We start from the raw sequence: 22,067 nt of genomic DNA, 5'->3' as shown, positions 1-22,067 counted from the left end.
AAAAAGCCCTAACCAACAACAGTCATCTTTTTTTTTTTTTTTTTTTCCTGGTTGACTATGGAAGGCTACATGAGAGGAGGTGTTCTGAATGCAGAACATACTGATAGAAGTTGAGAGAGGTGAGAGCCAGCCAGAAGGTAAGCTAAGTCAGCACAAGCGAACATGAAATCACAGAAATCATTAATGACCTCCTAATTGCAAAACTGAAGCTCATGATTTTCATACAGGGCTAAAAAGAGGGAAAACACCTTGTGTGGTCGCTTTCAGTTAGAAGGCCAGTTTTCCAGTTTTGTGGAGTTTTCTTTCCTTCCTTCTGAAACCACATTTTACAAAATAAGTATGTATTTGTTCTTCTTCAGATGTAAGCTGCCATGATAAAATCAGCTGGGGTAGAGCTCAGAGACAACTTTGCTGCTTCCTGAAGATGGCTGAGTTGCATTTTTTTTTGTTTTCAAATTGACAAGTTTTCATACAACGTGCTTTGAAAGAACTCCTTTTATGCAAATAATGCTACAATTCTCTTGGAAGTGAAACACAAGCTGGGCCAACCTCTGTCTGCCGATAAGCAGGAATGGCTTAAAAGTTCCTCTGACTGCAGTGGGAGAGGTCTCTGCTTATCTGAGCAGAGTATGTGCGCCTAAAAATCTCCTGCAGGACACAAAAATAAGGTAACAACCAGTGAATTGTTTTCACAGTACAAAAAGCCTTTCAGGAAGCAGCAAGGAGCAATAAGAGGTGGCTTAAAAATAAGACAGTACCCCTTCCCCAGCTGCAAGAGGGAAATCTAAAGTTATGGTATTTACCAAGACCACCATCATGTGCTATTAACAGGGGTAAAAGCCCATCAGTCTAATATTTGACTACACATGGTTTATAGGGATTTCAAAGACTTATGGAAAGATAATGCCTGTGTCCATTAGCTAGTTACTTAGAAATGCAGCATTGGTTAATTCAGCCTTTCTGTAAAGAGTAATTATTATCTTCATTAACAATATATAAGATTTCAAAGATTTACTCTTCTGCACCTCTCATTCCTGTTACATCTTCTACATCTCACTATTTACCCTGTATCATCTATTGCTCATTTTAAATGAGGTAGTATTGAGATTCTGTCATTGCCACAGATCTTCTGTCTTTCAGCCTGTTTTAAGCACCTTGTTCTCTAGTCCTTAGTCAGCTCAACGATTGCAGGAATCAATGAGAGTAATGTTTGCATAGAGACTGTGGAGTCAAGTCTTGGAAAAGATGATGGCTTCGCAGTGAAGGAATGTAGCTTATTCTGACCTAGCTTAGGTCCAAAGCCAGGCTTTTGTGTGAAAGCCAAGTGTGTAAGAGTTGAGATCTGTCCATCCTCACCCCAAACGTCTGTATCTTGTTCAAATTTAAAATGCTTGGGTAATTATTAATCACAAGTAGTCCATATTTTTGTCTGAACACAACATACATGGTCCTAATAAGTAATACGATATAATTTGAATATTTTTAGTAGGAGCAAGGATGTAAAAGAAAATGTTCCTTCTAAATGACAGTGCCCAAAATATTGAACTAAATATCAGCTGTTTAGTAAAACATCATGCTCAGGACCAATTGTTTCACTATAAAGTCCTAAATTAAAAACATACGTTAACGGACCAATTTCCAATTTTACCACTGCCATTTTATTTTCCTTTTGGATAAACAGCCCAAGCTTAATAATATGGGGAAGATCCAGAGAGGCTGCTTTGGCATCTAAAATGGGGTTTAGAGTGAGTTCAGGGCACAAGTCCAATAAAGGGATCTAAAAAGCTAACACTCACTGGCCACAAAGCTCTCAGGTGCTTAGATTAACCAGTGTCTGCGCTTGGTGCTGAATATTCCCTGGATCTCACCTGACCTGGAGCTCTGGAAGAGAAGTCAGAGCACTAAGAAACTCTCAGTCCTGGGTGGGTTACAGCTCCCAGCCAAGCTCCTTTGCAGTGCCCAGATAGGATGGAGCCAGGCACGGGTCCTGCTGCTGACAGGCAGCCTCCAGCACCACACGCCATCCCCTCTCTTCCTCCCAGCTGGCGTGGCTCCAAAGCATCAGGACAGCTTTGCCTAGGAGGACTCCCATTCCACTGTCTGCATCCTCTCAGTGGGACAGGAGGGAGGAGGAGAGTGAGGAATGGCCATGGGGTGGTGGATTACTGGATCTCATGGCAAAAGGGCAGGAGAGTACAGGCAGGGGCTGCAGACAGAGGGCAGGGGGCAAAAGCAGCAGAGCCAAGCCCTAGTTCCCAGATTTAGATCTTTGGCCAGCCTTTTCATGCAGGGATGAGGACCATGGTTTTAAATCAGCCCCTTTACAGCAGGCACCATCCTACAGCTCGGCCTTTCTGTGCTATGCCTGTAGCAAACACCAGCACTAAGCCTTTTGTGTTTTGGCGGTGTTTTGTAAGAATTGATTAATTATCCTCATTTCACCCCTATGAGACAGGTAAATACCCTCTGAAGTATGGAAACAGCCTCTTTGCTTATCTCACAGACTCCTTGAATCTGGCTCCAGATTTCCAAAGAAAGCATTCCAGGGTCTGAACAAGCTAAGTATAAATGAGGACCTCTGAAGAGCAACAGTTGCACATTTAAGCTTCCCAGGTCTCTCCAAATGAGGGGAGAGGACAGGGTGAAAGAAAGGAAATGAACCAGCTGAAACATCCTTTCAGAAACAAACACACACAAAAAGATCCCATTAGCATAAAAAAACTCAGGCTGCTCAGCCATCCCTGAACTCCTTCTTCAAACTATTGAGCTTTTCAGCGTCTTCTGAAGGTCAACGCAATATTTCAAAGTAAAAACACTGTGTCTGATGGACCCTTGCTGAGGGACATCTGCCAAAAAAAAGGGAGCTGAGGCTGCTACAGATCAGCCCCTCTTCTGACTGCAGCTGTGACACTGTTGCCTCTGGTGGGAGCCAGGATGTCAGATAGGCTGGTCCCAGGCCATTTCGGGATTTATGAACGCCAATGCCGTAAAGTCCTTGGAAGGCGATCATGAATCACAGGTTCGCAGCAAGGCAGCAGTCATGCCAATGAGTCGTCATTAACTCCGTTTCTAAACCGAGTGAAAGTAGGGCATCAGTTAAAGTGCACTGCAATAACATAAACTTACAGTGACAAAAGAGAGGTCAGCATTAAAAAGAAAAGGTCATAACCTCCTAACCAAACACAGATGGGAAATGATCACTATCCTTGACATTGTTCCTGTTTGATTATCAAAAAGCCGCTATGAAGCTAAATAGACCATCAGGTTATTAACTTTGGTATCGGTTAATGTATGAAGCTGAGGTATAAATAAAGACCCCACTGCTTTCACTAGTAAACTTACAAACACAACCAATTCAGTTTTGCTTGTAGCTGTTTTGAGTGTTTGCACCACATTTTCTCTTGGGGCAAAGACCACCAAAGCTTTGCACAGAGGTGGTTTGTGTTTGGCAGGGCTGATTATCTCAAACACAGCATTACACAATCATGGTTATACATTGTGGAGCCAGCTTGAGCATGGAAGGAGTGCAGTCTGCTTTGCAGCACTAAGTATACATGCAGACAAAGCACAGTATCAGGCTGACACAGTGTCAGCCCAATGGACTGTGCCAGGCCAGACTAGTTCAGCAGCCCCACAAAAGTTCCTAGGTGCAAGGAGATGAGTTGGAGGCAACTTAAAGTCCTCTGTACAGTGCTGACACAGGTCCACAAGCAGAGCTTTTTCTTGGTTTTTCTTTTTCCTGGATAAGCCACCCCCAGCAGGCTGAGTAAATGAGAGCTGAGGATCTCATTCCAGCCTTTGGGCCAGTTCTCCAAATCTGTGATCCCAGCTCACTCAGACAAATGTGCTGATCTTGCTGGGACCCTGCACAGTTTGACCATGATATCTCAGCTTGACAAGCTGTGTATCAAGCAAGACATCAGCAACCTTTTGGAAATCTTTGACCCTAAATTTTGTTGCTAATTTGCCTTGTGGCTCTTGGAGACACCCCTAAGAAGGGTGAAGTCATGACACACAGTGGCATGCTTTATGTGTGCCCGCTAACCAGAAAGTCGCTGCCTGACACTGTCCTGCCAGCTTTTTCAGAGGAAAGAACAGAGCCAGCAGAATTTCTTTTGCTTGGTATTCTAGGTATTTGCGCCACACCTTGGAAGAATTCAGGGACTTCTTGGGTTTTAGTTGCTGATAATATTATATTTACTATGACATTAAAAGGAAATTTTGTTATTTGGTGGGTTTGTAGATCCATTGATACCAGTCTAATAAAATATACCTTATCACACTATTTTGGTACAGTTGTCATATATCATACAATATACTTTACCATCTGTATCTGTTGTCATATGCAACTTTCTTTTTTTTTTTTTTTTTTTTTTTTTTTTTTTTTTTTTTTTTTTAAGAGATTAATGTTCAGCTGTGAAGAGTTATTATCTCAGGGACTCCTAAGAACCATTAGCAGCAAATGACAATTAAACTGCAGGAAATGTCCTGCATCAAGATCATTCATAATTGCTGTTAGAACATTTAGATCAAATCTGTATGCTATCTTGGTTACTCATGACTATCTGCCTTTTAATCTTTTTCATTTTTATGACCCATGTCGTTCCTTTAATTATCACAGTATGGAAGGCTGTTAGCTTTACAAGACAAGAAAGGCTTCCAAAATATGCTCTGCATTTCAATACAAGAGTTCAGGTAGATAGATGTTATATCCATAAAACATAATGTAGCAAATCTGAGCGGTGAGGCTAGTTGAGGGAATTGAGCCAAAACTGTGCTTGCAGCCAGGTTTGCCAACTTGGCTCTTTACAGAAGGAGGAACTACATTCCAAGGAAATGACACTGTCCCCACTCAGTACTGACAACCACAAAATGCTCAGACTCATGCAGAAAAGTTGATCAACAGGATCAACTTAGAAATACAAGTAAGTTGCTTTCTCCTACTATAAGGTGTTTTTATCACATCATAAACAAAGGCTTGGATCTTTACCTAAGCTTGTGTGATTTCCTCAGTCCACCAGAGCATGTCTGCATTTATCTCAACTCACTAGAAGTTGATAAAGGCCTTTGTTTTGCATGAATGGTGAAAATAGATATGAGATGAATTACTCTTTTCAAACATGAAAAATTTGAAGTGACCCACCAAATATCTCCATATGCACTAAACTGAACCAGAGGACCACCATTGCCTTATGTTATTAGTCATGACATGTACTATATCAAGCATAGCATGTTACTCTACTCACACACACACAGCTCTTTTTCTACTTGTACTGAACCTCTGAACTGAGTAAGATGTTCATATGGCTTCATCAGGCTGAATTATTTGCTGCAGATACCAAGCTTAAGTCTATGCTAGAAATGAGTTTCTTTTACTTCAGTTGTAGTAGTGAAAAGCCACAATGACATCACAGTTATTTTCTTACTGAAGTTCCACAAAGGCTTACTTGCCTTATTTCAGATGAACAGGATGGAACAATTGTGTTGTTCAAAGTTTGCTTTCCATTTTCTATTATTGCTAAACAATACAATTGTTTTTTTTTTAAAAATCCTTCCATCCTTATCATCCAGATGTGGAAAGCTGTCCTCTTTATTTAAAGATCCAAATCCATCTGCAAATATAAGAATGAAGAAGCAGTAAAGGTCCTCCCTTATTTGGGGTATTTCCTGCCTGGTTTTCAGTTATTCTATGTATATTTTGAACTTCTAGTCCATGTTCTTTGTGGAATTGATTCTTCAGCCTTTAAAATGAGTACTACTTCCTCAGATGAGAAATTCCTCTCAATTGCAAGAAGTGCTGTATACTGTCGATTAAATTAATCTTTTTGAGCAATATATAGTTCTTGATCTGTTCCACTCATTTGTAATGTCAGTGAGTGTTTGCTGAGGTTCATTACAAAAGAACCAGTAGTGTCATTGTAGCCCATCACAACAAAAAAATGATTAAATAAATCCAGTTGTGCTAGAGACCCATGACATGAGTTGGCTTTGGGGTGTTAAATTCTGAAGCAAGTTTCAAATAAAATGATCTACTGCACTGCAGGACACCTCCAAAAATGCCAAATGAGTGTAAGAATAGCATTTTCTCCACTGTGAAGACTAGATTAGTGTTCTTGTGGTTTAAATCCTGTTAAAAATAAATGTGCTAGACAACAAAAATGCTTCTTTTGATAGCTGCTGTGAATTATAATGGTATATTGGACCCAGTAATGGACCATGTATATTAAAGAGTGTGTTTTACGCAGGGATAATTTTAATTCTTTTTTTATGTGTTTGAATATTGTAAGAAAAGGCTTACAGATCAGTTGAACCTGCTAATGAAAGCAATTTCTTCTGACTCACATGACTGCACTGTGTATGTAGCGGATTTAGTTAATGGTAGATCCTCCAGCAATTGCCTAGACTGTGCCCTGCCCAACAGTTCTTCCCCATCAGCCATCTACATGCACACACACCTCTTGGAACAGCAAAGAAACCTCCCAGCTCTGCTATGAATGAATTTATGACCTAAATCACTGCTAATAAGTTCTTTGACTCTATACACTAGAAAGCTGCATTGTGCTTGAGTGCATACCATGCAGTAGGAAAAATTTTGTTGCCACCCTAGTCAGGATGAGTGACCTAACCTAGAGCTGAAATAGCTCTGAAGGGAACATGAATTTTAACTCTGATTAGCCATTTGAATTCAACTCAGGGTTACTTTGTATGTTTGCTGCTGACTCACTCAATTTCCTTGTTCTCTTTGTTGTCTTAAGGTAACTAAGTTCAGATCTAAAAACTTTTTTTTTACCTCTGAACTTAGAAAACAGGTTATCCTCACTAAGTGTTTTACATATAATCAACCTTGTGTAGAGATGCAATTCATTAATTGAAAAGTCTGATGAAGGTGCATCCATTGTGAGTTTAATCTGCTGAAGCTGATGCCAGTGCTGTGACAGATTTGCAACAACTGATTAAAGTTGCATGGATGGAGCTGTTATCATCACCCCCTCTCATTTTCCCTATCCTTTTGAATGATGATGCTCTCTCCACGGCGCAGCCTCTCAACCACAGGGAATCAGGTCCTGGACTGGCACAGATTTAAGTCTAAAATAGCAAAAAACTGAAATCTCAGGAGGAGTAGTCGCTAGGGTTATCCTATATAAATTTGCCACCTCAACTCTGTCAGAGACCAAAGTAACAAGACGTCCTATCCCACTGGAAAAAGTATAAAACCATACTATCAACTTTAAAGAGAGGGAAAGGGTACTGTTTGCTGACAATAGAGTTCTTGAAACTTGAATTAACATGGCTCTGCTGTTACCTAACCTGAAATGACCTATCTGAGGACTAAATATGTTCTTGTGCAAACACACTCTCTGGGATAGAGGACCCTGTCATTTCCTTTTCTGTAATAAAGCAAGGGAAAATGAGATGCACCAAACAACCTACAAAATGCTTTCATGTCAGCATGTTGTCTGAGCTTGTGCAGATCCATGGAGCGCTTGTGATTAGAGCTAAATGGGACCCAACTTTCTGAAATGAGGGAAAGGAAAACAAGCATGGCTGTGTTTTCTGGCTTCCTTGCATATGCCAGCTTGAACGTTATTCCACAATAAGGCCAGGCCTGACTTGTCAGTACAGTCGCAAACAGTGCAAAGGAGAGACATGATGTTCAATATTTGCAAATTATCATCCAAATCATAGTTAGAGTGAATGAAACTTGTAGGAAGAGGATTGCCATTGGGATACTGTTCATTGTACAAAAACAATTGAAGCACCAGCCATAGCACTGGAGGCTGCCAATCACACTAATATGACACATCATTACCATCCATTTACAATGGTTAACCAAAATCTATTTTCTCATCAGTTTTACTGGCTACCATCTGATGAAGGCTGGAAAAATGAGCACATCATGAGCGTGGCTTTGAAAATATCTCTTACAAAAGGAATAATCCATGCACAGCTATTGCTCACTGATAGCTATTGCAGGCCAAATCTTACAAGTCATCTGTAGACATATGAAGGACACACACACACACGTGTCACAGGAAGGTCACAAAAGATTGAAAAGCATCCATCATTCAAACCAGGTGGAGAAAAAAAGAAGTTTTTTTATTTTCCTTCTGCAACTGGTAAACAGCAGTTAGTTCATTGACCCATATCTATAGCACAAGTATTTTGGTTCTAATTCATCAAAACATTTTAAGTTCAACAAATTACATTTGAGTGTATGCTAAGAAAAGCTGTTGGACCTTTGAAAAGAGGAAAGACTGAATTTTTAATTCACCAAAATTTCTCTGCTTCTTCAGGGTGTTATCAGGTGAAGTGTATTTGCAGTGACCTGGTCTGGAGATTACAGAAGAGCAGCTCTGTGCTGGAGGTTGCAGTGTTGGAATACAGAAAGAACCTGGGTCAGATGCAGATGAAAAGAGGCACACCAAATGCCTCTGAGTAAGAAGCAGCAGAGTTTATATGATGCAAGGACTTTGAAGTACACAGTACTCTTCACATGATTCCTGTGTTCTCCCTAAGCTATAAATGTCTCACCACAGGGCATGTTCCTGATATCAGACACCTTGAGGGAAGATTTGCAGTATGCTGGGGACCTGGGCTGTTGAGAACCATCTTCCCTAGAGAGCTGCCCATAAATCTGAGCCAGAGCTTCCCTTAGGTTGGAATCAGCAGATTTCTGTCCAGGAGGATGCTTGAAACACCTCAAAAGTATAGAGAGGAAAGCACTATGAGGACACTCAAATAGAAGAGAAAAAATGACTTGGTTTTCATTTATTGCTCATATTTCCCTTCCTGTAGTGGTAAAATAAAGTACCTATTATTCCTGGCATCCTTTGCATCACACTGAATCCCACCTTTGTTCTTACTGTTAAATTTTCCATTCCAGTCTCACTTGCTAAAGGAGTCAAAGGTGGAATTTTTGGTCTCCAAGAGCATAGACTGAAATCAGTGGTGTTTTACTGAGTGTAGGCAGAGCAGACTATCTCTGAGGATACTGGCCTCACATCCCAAAATATGGTTGGAGTGAAAGAATAAGTCAGACAGTATTTATGGCTCTAAATACCCCTGCAGTGCACACCAGTACTGGTTGTTGGAGAAGTAGGGATCCTCTTTTTCAGACACTGGAATAATAGGGAGGATTATAAGCTGAAAACTGAGGAACATATTGGTGGGAAGTCTATTTGGGAACATTATAAGAACATAGCACAGAGTGTACTGCAACAAATAAGATGCCTGTCAAGTAAACTTCCTTCTATCCTTTTTTCCTGTGTTGGTGGTTAATCAACCTCATCCTCACACAACTCTTTATCCACTCATTGCTTTCTCTCTCCACTGCAGGTATGCCTCTGTTAAGTGGGTTTAAATTTATTGCAGTAAACAATATACCTACCTCTGCCTGGTGTCAGAAATAGAGCAGTTTTGGAATTTTCTGCTTAATCTCATATTTGTCAGAACATGTTGACTTATCAGAAGTGAATCTGCAGGAATGCATCAGTTTCAGCAGTTTCGTGGGTGGAAGTGATGGTTGAAAAGAGGCAGAGTCAAACCAGGGTCCTACTTCTCCCAGTGCTGGGACCTTCACTTGGCACTGGCCAGGCAGGATGTGAACACAATTGTTCTTGGATCATGTGTGACTTCTGGGTGGCTTTGTTTTACACAAACTTAGAAAGCTCTTCGTTTCATCCCAGCACAGAGCAGAAAAATTTTCATGATAGCAAGATGTTACAGAGGATGAAAAGACAGTTTCCTATTGCCTTTTGCGATTGTGGAGGTCAGCAGTTTGTATACTGGGACTATTTTCTAACTATAGCAATATCCTTGCTCTTATTTATTTTTCTTTCAAATCCAGGCTAGATTTTTTTCCAGGATTCTGTTATCACTAATTAATGTCAGAAAAATGTTACTGATTTGAAGGAAGATCTTTATGTTTTAATACTAGAAGTGTGACTTGCTTTTACCAGCTAACACTTGTGAATAGCCTGTGTTTCTGATTTTTATCCCCAACTCTCAATCATGATTCTTATCAGGTAACAAGGAGGAAGAACAATTAGTTTCCAAAACGTATTATTTTTTGTAATTAAAGAGTTAAACCACAAAAGGAATTCAGTGGATGCTGAAATAAAGTACCACGAGAATTATTGATGGATTGTTTTAACCAATCTAGTGACAACACTAGATTTATACACAGCTGAAACAGCTCTTTTCTATAGTCATATTTTCATTTTGCATAAAGTCCTAACGAAATAAAAAGTTGGTACAGATTCCTATTATCCAATTTGTAATTTTCTAGGTCATCTATTTTAAGTTCTCTCAGTGGTCACAAGCACTTCTTGATTAGCAACAATTGCCTAACTATAGTCAAACTAGAGGGATTTTCCCAAAGTATGTGATCATATTGCTGTTAGAATGCATAATTGTTTTCGCCATGAAGAAGCTAAATTTGGCTTAGCAACTGTGTCATGATGTTGATAGAAAATATCTGGTGTGACAAGGATACTGCACTAAAACGCTCATAACCGCAGTTCATTTCATTGATCTTTCAAGAGGGTGAAATATCACACAAGTCATCTGCCTTTGGTTTTTCAAGCCACATCAAACAACTGCGTGGATATGTAAAAAAAAGAGAGAAGTGCTAGGTGGTTTGATTTCATCAGTTAATGGCTGTAGGTCACTCGATAGCCCTTTGTTTACAATACAGCGATACGCCTGTATCTTGTAAGGCTCAGCAGAGTGACTTACTGCTGTGGTACAGGGCCTAAAATAAAGCTTGCACATGCCAAGCACCACATGAGGCATAAAATATTCTAATAATACATTACAAAGCCTTGTCAACACTAGGGAGAATGACTATTCCAAGAAGTAGGGTTGGCTGAAAAGACATTCTTTTTTCCAAACTAGGCCTTTATGAAAGACAGTGATTTGGGGAGCTGGAGGGAGAGAGAGACAGGGAGGGTTTTCTTCTTTTGGTCTGGTGGTGAAGTGTCTTGACCTTGGTTAATCAAAAATATCAACAGAATATATGTCCACTCCAGCTCAAATCTTCACTTTATTTCATGTCTTTTCTATTTCTTACTTTTGATCAGCTGTTCTAGGAACCCGTTCAGCCCCTTGAGAATTGGACAAATATCTTATATCCACACAATGAAGTGCTCCAGCTGCTTTGTGTGCCGTTGTGCCCTAAGTGTCCTGGGCAGTTTTGCTTTCAGCTATGGGTACAGCCTCTTGTTCTAAGCCATATCAGTCATCTGGTTTAATGCTATTGTGGAAGTAGTCCTCTCTTTTGCTGCTCTACAACATGCTGATGGGTCTTGAGAAATTCATCATAAGAAAATCCTTCTGTGAATTGCCCTAAAGGCAGAGAAATGGGTGCCCGCAAAGAACAGGGATTGTAGCCATTTCTATCACAACTATTATGACACTAAGCAAGATTGCAACACTTCTTAAACTGAAATAGTTCAGCTACTACATGCAGCCTAGAAACGGATTTCTGTTGTCTGATAAACTGACGGTTTATTATATGAAATATAACCATTTTTTCCATTAAATATATTTTGACAGATTAGATCTCTGACAATGAAGCCTTTTACTGCATATCCTTCTGGGTTTATTGTATTCCTGTTTGCCTTGCTGCAGAGGAGCCATGGACAATGCAAAGAAGCAGCTAAAAAATCAGAAATGAATCTTGCTGTAAAATATGATCTTCCTAACTTCATTGCAGACACACCAATTCAGAATGTAGTTTTATATAAGCATCATGTTTACATTGGAGCAGTCAATAAGATTTATGTACTAAACGAAGCTCTCCTGAACATTTCTGTGTACAAGACTGGGCCTGTTTTGGAGAACCCTGACTGTGCACCATGTGAAGACTGCCGAGATAAAGCCAATTTATCTAACAGTGTATGGAAGGATAACGTCAACATGGCACTGCTTTTAGAAACTTATTACGATGATCAGCTCATTAGCTGTGGTAGTGTGTCCGGAGGCATCTGCCACCGTCACATCCTTCACCTTGACAACCCTGCTGATATTGAAAGCGAGGTGCACTGCATGTACTCACCCCCGGCAGATGGAGAAGCAGATAACTGTCCTGACTGTGTTGTTAGCACTTTAGGAACCAAAGTTTTGGTGACTGAAAAGGACAGGTTTGTCAACTTCTTTGTTGGAAATACTGTGACATCTACATTTCAACCTCCCCATGTGCTGCATTCAATATCAGTTAGAAGATTAAAAGAAACACAGGACGGTTTTGAATTTCTCACAGATCAATCTTATATAGATATCCTCCCTCAGTTCCGTGATTCGTATCCCATTAGATATGTCCATGCCTTTGAAAATGATCACTTTGTCTACTTTTTGACTGTACAGAGAGAAACTCTTGACTCACAATCTTTTCACACTAGAATTATCCGCTTCTGCACTTTAGACTCAGAGATGCGTTCCTACATGGAAATGCCTCTTGAGTGCATTTTTACTGAAAAGAGAAGAAAGAGGTCCATCCGAAAGGAGGTATTCAACATTTTGCAAGCTGCCTACGTAAGCAAGCCTGGTGCAGCTCTAGCACACGAAATGGGCCTTGGGCTCAACGATGATATCCTCTATGGTGTTTTTGCACAAAGCAAACCAGACTCTTCTGAACCAACCAACCGATCTGCTGTCTGCGCTGTCTCTGTGCGAACCATCAATGAGTTCTTCAACAAGATTGTTGACAAGCAGAACATGAAATGTCTCCAACACTTCTATGGGAAAGAGAGCAAATACTGCTTGAACAGGGTAAGTGATAATTGATTCGTTATATTTTGGGACTTTTGTTCTCTCTTTGCCTATTCCATTTCCAGGTATCCATCCCTTCAGTTTCAGTTATAAAATGTAAGTCCCTGCAGATTGCTTAGCATTGCTGTTGATTATCTCTAAAAGGATTAGTTCCTGTAAATTGAGTATAAAAATCACTGAGCACTTTATGGGACTAAAAACCAGATTTTTTGCTTGAGAAACTATGATGCGGATAAATGGAACATTTTGGCTTTTTTTTTTTTAATATTTAAAAAAAGTATTCATAAACATTTGTATTCATGTGCACTAAAGAGTCCCTGAAAAACATCACGTACTTAAAAGTATGTTAATGCTGAATCACTGCCCTTCTCAGAAAAAAATGAAAGAGCTGTTTTGGGATATGCCACGAAGAGCTAGATTGTAATGGAGTTACTCATGCTTGGTACAGAAACAGTCCGACTGACATCAGTTTTCAACATGAAAGACGCGTCAGTGAAATCTGTATCTAAATGAGGGTTCAGGTGGTCACAGATGGGCAGGTTGCATTTCTGTACACCATGACTTCAGGACGTTGCTACTCTCCAACTGTATTAAATACTATGAGCAGAGGAAGCACAGAAATTTTCCCTTTCCTTTCTGGCCAGTGTCTGTGCTGGTTTCAGGTCTTGTAAAAGAAATACAGAATCTGGGGATCAGGCACTTTGAACAGCTACGGTGGAACATGAAACATTAGAACTTTCGATCACCTGCTTATGAAGTAGGCCCTTAAATAGCCTACCTGGGGAACCTTTCCTCCAATACAAGAAATTTGGAGCTAGAGGTGGCATGCTGTCTTCTACCAGAGGGCCAGAGCCTCTGTGGGGAGGCTCTGCTCAGCCAGTATGAGGCCTGTGTCAGGACAGATCAGCAGCTCAACCTGCATTTAGAGGTGGATGGTATCTGTCGTATCTCATTGTTGGGACAGCTCAGAGTGAGAGTGTGAGCCACAGGCCTTTTTCATCCCAAGTATCACCAGTGTCCTCTTCAGCACAGTTGCTCAGTGCAGGGCATCAGGTTAGGATGTTGACACAATGGTTGGAGGTGGGAGTCTGTTTCGTCAAAGAGAAAGGCTGCTCCCCCCTGCCAGAGGGGAGACAGGGCAGTCTGTGGAGAAGAACCCATAACAAAGACCCCGTGGCTTCTCCCCAGTAGCAGAAATGTGCTCAGAGGGGTCTGAAGCGGTCTGAGCATAACCACAGCAGCCTTGGCATTTGAGGGATGACTGCTTATAGCAGGCTCCAGGTGTTCAACACAGATGTAGGCATTGCCAGTAGACTGATACAGCAGCCCCAACAGACATAGCATTTCATTCCCTTTTTTGTGGGAGGGCAACAGGCAATTTTTAGGAACTAGAAACAAGTTAGCAAACATTCAGCACAGTAGCTTATCTCTCTTCACTGTGTTATTGCTGTCCTAATTTTTCATTTCAGGTAGTAATATCCTCTTTCTTTTATTTTCTTTTTTTTTTTTCCCATTTTTCAGTTCATTTTTAAGAAGAATCATTGTCCTTCTCTGAAAGTACTTTTATTCTATATTCCTGGGGTATACGATTTGTGAATGACTGTCTTTAAAGCTCATGCCCTTTAACTTATCTCATTCTGCACTTGCCTATACACCCATTTCATAAGGTGATCTCTTCAAAGCAAAGTATACCATTAAAATATTGACAGAATAATTTGCTGCTTTTCACATGCTGGGAGGTACTTTTGTGTTTCAAAAGCTTTTCCAGAGTCTGCTGCTGCTTTGCATATCAGAATGAATCTCTTGTACTGCCGACATGTTTATTATAGTTGCCTATTTTCAAGAAATGTCATCATAGCTCTTATTTCTGCCACATTAAATTGATAAAGGGAGAAGTGTTTCTATGATTTCTTGTGGTTCTTTTAAATGGCATAAAGGGAGTCAGAAATTTTTGTCCTGATTGTTTGCTTAACACTGAAATATTAAGACTGTCAAGCTTTGCTATTCCATTTCCTTTGCCTTATTCCAGAGGACTTATTAAGGCTCCAGTGAAAAGTGTCCTTTGGGGTTTTTCAGATTTCAGCTAGCCAAAAAGACTGGCAAGAATTCACCAGCCATCCTTTATATATCTGTTTTTCTCTGGTGTGTAAAGTAGACCTGAAGGGTTTAAATGTGAAGGAAGGGAAGGAGCAGGCAGAAGTAAAGCACATTATTTCTTATGCTTGTCCCAAAAATGTCAGATCTGGTCTTTCCTGATTTTGCTGGAGATTAAATAATAATTAATAAAAAAAAGAGTCTCAAAACCCCTCAACTCTTCTTGGGCCCTTCTTTGTACATTGTAAAAGTGTACATGAGGGCATAAATATTTTTCCCCTTTTTGTAAGTCACCATCAACATAGAAGACTTTTATAAAATCTGAGGGTTTGTCACAGTTAATTTTTGCGAAGTTCAAAACTTGTTTTTGTAATGTAGCCAAGATGATCTTTCTCTTTGATGTTGAGAGAATAAAACCACAGACCACTCATGCAAGTGAAAGGCACTGACCACTGCAAGATTAAGTCATAGGACAGTGAAAGCACTCCAGCAGTGAATATGGTATACTACTAACTTCAACATCAAAAAGAAAAATGAGCCTCTAGCACTCTTTGCAAGGAAATGCTTTCTGATAATTTACAGTTAGATTCTGATGGATGAAAGCCATTTTATGTTATCAAAAAAAGTCCCATAAGACAATTGTACATAATTTTGTTGGACTTGGGGTAGTCCATCTTTTTATGGACTGGCTGTCCCTTGGGACTGTTTAAACTGAGGCCACTAAAGGTGGAATTAGACCAAAATAAACCTGAAAGATACATCTGAAACACTTCCTCAACTTGTTCATCTAATATTTAAAACAAAAATAAGAAAAAGTTCCACTCATCTTTATGTGATTGGCAAAATTTGTTCCATTCTGGCCTTGTTTTCTAAAGGAGTGACATTTATGTGGTCATGCTCTTTGTGGTCTTTCTGTTAGTTATCCTTACAGCCTCAGCAGTAAGAAATCATAAAGATGTGAATTCAAGTGTGAATCCAGAGGCTCAGGCTATGGAAACTGATGAAATTTCAGGAGTACCTTTCTAAACATGAGAAGGACTCACAAGGGCAGAAGAAGGTATTGCTCAGCCACGGGAAAAGTCTCCATTAGAGCTTAGTTGAAGAGCAAAGTCAACCAACCACATGACATAAATTCAGACACAACTGTGCTTCACTTATTCCAGTGCTCATGGAAAACTTCATAAAATCAAAATAAAACATTTCCAGTTGTGTTTAAGTGTAATGCATATTAAGCCAAAACCTGGGCTCACTGAACTTAGGAAAAGTGAATCCACTGGAGCATCTGATTGATGTCAGATGCACTTCAGCAGAACTGTGACCAGTTAGTACTGCATAATAATTTACTTCAGTGAAGAGCTGGCTGACACTTAAATGACAGCAAGATGGAAACAGAACTGTCTTTGAATGAAAAGAAAAATTTGGAGTAATTGTTGGGAGCAATAAAAGGAGGTTTTATTTCTTGAGTCAGGACAAAGATATCTGAGAGATAGTTGCTGGTGGTTTTTGAATCACTGTTCAGGAATCTCCCACAACAAAGAGAAAACTGGATGTAGTCTTTAGACAGAGTTTATTTGGTCAGTTAGTCATTATCAGCCCCAGTGTGGTATCCTCAAAGCAGAGGTGTGCTTAGATGAGAAGACAAATTCTGCTTAATCCGTTTGCAGGCATAGTCCAGTAGTGTGTATCTTTACCATAGATTAAATGGGATTTTTCAAGTGAGGAAGATGAGTTGATTTTAGCCTTGACAATCTCAACTATACATTTCAGTTGTCATTAGATAGATCAAGATCGTACAGGCTTTTTTTTGTCCTTTCTGCATCTCTTCTGTGCTAAACAATTATAAGCTAAATTACCTGACTTTAATCATCGTGGACTTACATGATAAACTGCCTCTAAAAGTGAAATCCAAATTCAGCTCTGTAAAGTTCTTTTGTCTTTGTTCTTTTCTACAGGTAAGTTCAGGTGAAGGCCTAAAATACTTAGACCTTACAGGAAAAGAGAAACCACTGACAGGCTTTTGCCACCATGCTCCTAGAAAGTGTCATAAAGCAAGACAAACTGGTCAAGATTCCTGTTAAATGAAAGGCATAAACAGTTGGAAAACATGAAAGGAAAACAGAAGATCACCAAAAGAAAAAATAAAGTGAGGGTAAAATAAACACATGGTGATGCTTCCTTATTACCATTACACACATGATTGATGAGTAAAATTAGGTTATGCTTATATTGTAATGGAAGAAAATAATTGCTGCCTTCTATCAGGAAACCGCAAAGGCACTTATTGATCCCTCATCTTAAGACTGCATCTAAGAATATTTAATAAAATAAACAGAGACAAATAACTCTTTTGAGGCCCTGTAACTGTAATATCCCACATCATTTAGCATAAAATTTTGGCAGGTTTAAAAATAACACCACATATCTCTGATTAAAACAGGTTGTTGTAAATTACTTACATAATCTCACAGCATGGAGATGTTTTTATATTGTGAGTAGAATGTGGCTGAATATTTTCCCTAAAAGTCAGGCACCAGAATCCATTAGATTAGTCCACTCATTTATTCCTCTGTAAATTCTATATCAGATGGCATACAGCAATCTGCCTGAGCACGAAGTCTGTTCCTGTTCGTTTGCAAGCTCCTCTCTGGGATTCTGACATCTCAGAACAATAAATGAGGAGGGCAGAGGGTATGTCTTAAAGGGAGCCCTTTAAGACATACTTAAACCCTAGTAATAAGGGGATGGGCTGCACCCATGTTCCTATTCTGCCCTCACTGCCTCTCTGCCCTACGACCTGGCAGTACTGAGGGTCTCTGCTATGCCTGTACCAGTGGAGGGCAAGGCAGGGTGTGCTCACCAGCCAGCTCCCCTCCACCATTCGGTACATGGCCAGGGAAGACCTGACTGGGGCAAACAGCCTGGCACAAGGGATTGCAGAGAGAGTCTGGTCTCCAGTTAAACTGCATGGAGGGAGATGGGTATGAGCGTGTAGGGGTGAGGTATGAGCATGGTTGTAGGTCTGGTAAGGTTATCTCAGGCTGAACCAGATTTAGCAAACACTTGGCTACAGAGGTAAGAGCTGTTCCACCACTGGGACTGGCCACAAGGACACCTTCATGAGGGAGTTCCTGAGAAAAAGACAAGGAAAAAGGCAGGTCAGGGAGTTTTCTGGAAAGTACCCCACAACCCCTAGTGGTAGATATCTTTGCAGACTCTTCTGAGCTCCGAGAGCTATGGACTTTGGGGACTAACATCTTATGGCTGCAAAAACTACCATTTTCCTTCTCTTGGTGTCCAGTTGGGGACCTGTCTTTCCTTGCTTCCCAGTGCAGCTGCTTGGCATTTTATCATCTTCTTGATGAAAGCTGGATTTCTCTGTGAAAAAGTAGTATCCATTAAACTACCGTTTTCTGCAAAGGGCACAGCTTTATCAGCCAGAGTTACTAATAATGTTCCGTTTCCAGACTTTTTAATCAAATTCTTCCACTGAAGGCAGGGTTCCCTATTGGTTATTACTGTGGAAAAGTGACTCGGCTGCTTTTCTCTGGAATTGCACAGAAATCATTTCAGGCAGAAAGTAATTTTTATTTTGTTAACATGGATATCTGTTTGTGTGGTTTTTATGTCTCAGTTTCTGAAGGCCTTTAAATAAATCTAAAGACTAGAACTGGACAAAGTATAACTTTGTTATCCTGTGTAGCCCTGCAAATTAGAAAAATCTTAGAGTCCCACAAAGAGAGATGTCCAAAATGTATACTAGTAGTTATATAATACGAAGGACACTCCCTGAAGATGTATAATATTCAGATCTGAGCCTCTTTTCCTGGATTCAGACCAAATTCCAAGACTCCTTAATCCCAGATTAAGTTCACATCAGGTCTGCTAATGACTCTTCTGCAATTAGACCATCTCAGCCCATTCTGAAAGATCTGCTTGGATTTCTTGAAGCACAATTCCAAGTTCCAGAGAAAGAGATGCTGATTATGCAGTGCGCTGTGTGCAGATCTAAGTCCTGGATTCATCCCACCTGGCCTTGGTAGGTGGTTGACACATCTGAGCAAGCAACGAAGTTTCCTCGTGTTCTGCTGCCAAACAGTGGAGAGACACATAAGTCCTGACAAAGCAGACATCTGCCTTTCAGCTCACTCAGCACCCACCTTACCTCAGCAGTTTTCTACTTACTCTACTTATTCTGACTCAGGACCACATCTGGCCATCATTATTGCTCACCAAAGCAACAGTAGGTAATTATTATCCAGGAGAGAGCTGTTACTCAAACTTTCTAGGTGGCATGTGAGTTTCTGATCTCAGACAGCTTTTGCATCAGGGTGAAATTACTCCTCATTTCCAAACATACCAGTAAAACCAGAATCAAATCCCACAGTAAATTAAAAAAAAAAAGAATAATAATGCCGAGGAAGAAGATCCATGGCATAAATGATTCAGAAAGCAAGTGTAAGCCACATGAAATTATTACTTGCACTGTCAAGAGGGTGTGTGAAAACGAAGAAATGCTTGAGTAGTGATCTTGCAGGAAGTGATAATGGCAGCTTAATTTTCTTAAGGCAGATGTCACCTGCTTTTATACAAAGCCTGTGGAAATCAGGGCAAATTGCATTATTTTCTTCTAGTTTCTTGACTTCTTTCTGTCCCACACATGTTGCACCACTGTTTGGGCTAGAGTTGCAGTTCTTGTGCAATGTTTTGTTGGAATTAAGTTTTCCACACTCAGCTTATCTTTGGATAACTGCTCTAGATGGAATTCTCAGCTTTTCTATTTTATCACAGCTTCCATGTTTATAAGGACTTCTAAGAAAAAATGCACCTAATAGGCACTACAAATGTGGAGCAAAACTGCTTTCATCAGCACAATACCTCCATTGCATTACTTTATTTCTTAAAAATGTGTAATTAGTCAACACCTCTTCTTTGATAATCTGTATACTCAGTTAAATGCTAAATTAATATAAAGGAAATCAGCAAAATACAAAGATTACTTAGGTCCATTTCGTCTGCTGAATCAATAGGATTTACTTAGTGCTAATGCACTAACCAGATTATGAGAACTAATGCAGTACTGTTCAATGACAAAAGCAAATAACTCTTTGAATGATCTTGACAAAAGAACATGAAATCATCTTAATTTGTATTAACTAATTACATTTAACATGGATTTTTTTTTTACCTATTACTTTAAGTGGAGCATCAGTACAGTGACTTCCTTCCCCTGTCTCATTTTAGGAGTAGATCAAAGCAACAAGTATTAAGAGTTACTGAAATGATACTGTGTAAAATTTTACACTGATGGAGTTCTTCTAAAAAATTTATTCTCAGAAATGGACATGCTTTCTCTGTATTCCATATAAAAATCTTTTAAATTTGCTTTCAAATACATGAGGAGTATTGGGAGGAGGAAGAAGGAAGAAGAGGGTAACAATTCTTTGTTTAAAACAAAAAGAGGAAGAAATTCTTCTACCTTTTAGAGTAAAGCTTCATTGCCTCAGCAGAAGTTCTTAGGAACAGAGAACCCAGTCCCCTGTCCCAGACATGTTCTGTCCTGCATGAACACTGGACTGAGTTCACAGCACCCACACACCCTCAAGGTGTTGTTCACCAGTCAGGAAGAAACCAGAAGCACTGTGGCTCTGCTTCTATGGGAACTGTTTAGCACATGAATTGGCTTCCACTGGCAAAATGGAGCCCTTCAATATGATTCATTTTTCCCTTCCTTAGGATTACAAGAATCATCATTACCATGATGATGATCAAGTCACTCTCATCCTCAGACAACTACCTGGCTTCACTGAATTATTTGTGCCAGATACATTCTTGTATTTTCAATGGAGAGGAGCAGTGATCAAATGCACTTCTTGCCTGAGGAGAAATAATGCAGATGACCCAGAAAATTAAGGTGTATCAAGGACAGCAAAGCTATATTGGCTGAAAATACATGGAAATATTTAGAGAGAAAAATATGATAAGGTTCTTCTGTGTTCCTCATGGTTACTGTTCCTGCTCAGAGTCTGCTGTACGCGTAAATTCTTCACCAATATGTGTTTGACTCCAATAGGACCCACTCTAAAAACCATAGTTTGATAATTCATCTTAATTCACTGACTTCCACAAGAGAAGAGATAAGGAACTTATACACTCGTTTAGGTTTTAATGGTCTTGGTAACCAATTTGTTATGTAGAATCACTGATTCATTCAGAAGATCTACAGTAGTTTCTTTGGAAAAAAATTTTTGCCATTTGCTGACACCTGGATCCAGATCATCTAACAACAGCTTATTTCTCACTACCCCATGTTATGCCATGGATCTTACGGGTCTTTTCCAACCTAAGGGATTCTTTGATTCTATGAAAGGAGAAATGCTGTTGGCTCTTGTAGATGACGGCTTCTCTTGAGAGAGAATCCAAGCAGAAAAAAATAGCAGAAAAAAATATGTTGATACTTAGAATTTTGATTCTTGACAGCCAACAAGTCATATAAACAAACCAGCAGGAAATAAAACTCATGCATATTCCTACTTTCATTTGAACTTTACATCATAACTGCAATATTTTATGATTGACACTAGGAAATATCACCTAGTCACTTTCAGACCATTTCTCCAATCTGTCAAATTAAATTTTAATTTTAATGATGTCCTTCAAGTGGCTCACAAGACAGTATGAAATGTTCTGCAGTGATTAAGTCATTGATTTCCAGTTTATTGAAGACATTAAACATAATATCAAGACATTATACATAAAATCACTCTCTATATGAGCAATGCCCTTAACTAAGAGCAGGTTTTGACCAGCTCTAGAAGAATGAGCCTGGAGGAGTGTTTCTCCAATTTCAGTCAGTGCAAATTAGAGAAAAGCTCATAAAAATAAATTTGGATTTTTTTTTTCCCCCTGGATATAGTATTCAGACTAGAGACTAGACTTTTGGATCATTTTTCTGACACTGACCTAATTGGGTATTTTTCTGAGATTTTCGTTAGTTTCTGTAAGAATTCCTTCCCCACTTTGCACTTTAGGTTTCAAATGTGCAACTCCATCTGAAATATTTTATTTTTATGCCCACTGAATATGACATATAAACCCTCAGTTAGCCACAAAACAGTGACAGCTCCTGATAGCTCAGCTCAGCAATGTTCAGAGACTTTTTTGGCATGTTTGTCTTCTGTGGACCAAATCAAGGGTAAATTCCA

General features: G+C 39.6%; 1 protein-coding gene across 1 annotated transcript in view; it reads left to right on the top strand.

Annotated features, from left to right (window-relative positions):
- MET (MET proto-oncogene, receptor tyrosine kinase) overlaps nucleotides 1-22,067 on the top strand; it is an 87,095-nt gene that overhangs the window by 8,416 nt on the left and 56,612 nt on the right. The window contains exon 2 of the mRNA XM_040063181.2: nucleotides 11,557-12,771. Within this exon, the coding sequence (XP_039919115.1) occupies nucleotides 11,572-12,771 (1,200 nt within the window). The 5' untranslated portion in view covers nucleotides 11,557-11,571. The remainder of the gene's footprint in view (nucleotides 1-11,556; nucleotides 12,772-22,067) is intronic.

Source organism: Hirundo rustica, chromosome 4 (assembly GCF_015227805.2).
Source record: "Hirundo rustica isolate bHirRus1 chromosome 4, bHirRus1.pri.v3, whole genome shotgun sequence".
NCBI classification, from domain to species: Eukaryota; Metazoa; Chordata; class Aves; order Passeriformes; family Hirundinidae; genus Hirundo; species Hirundo rustica.
The sequence above is the reverse complement of the archived record's forward strand: the minus strand, read 5'-3'. Positions and strand labels throughout refer to the sequence as shown.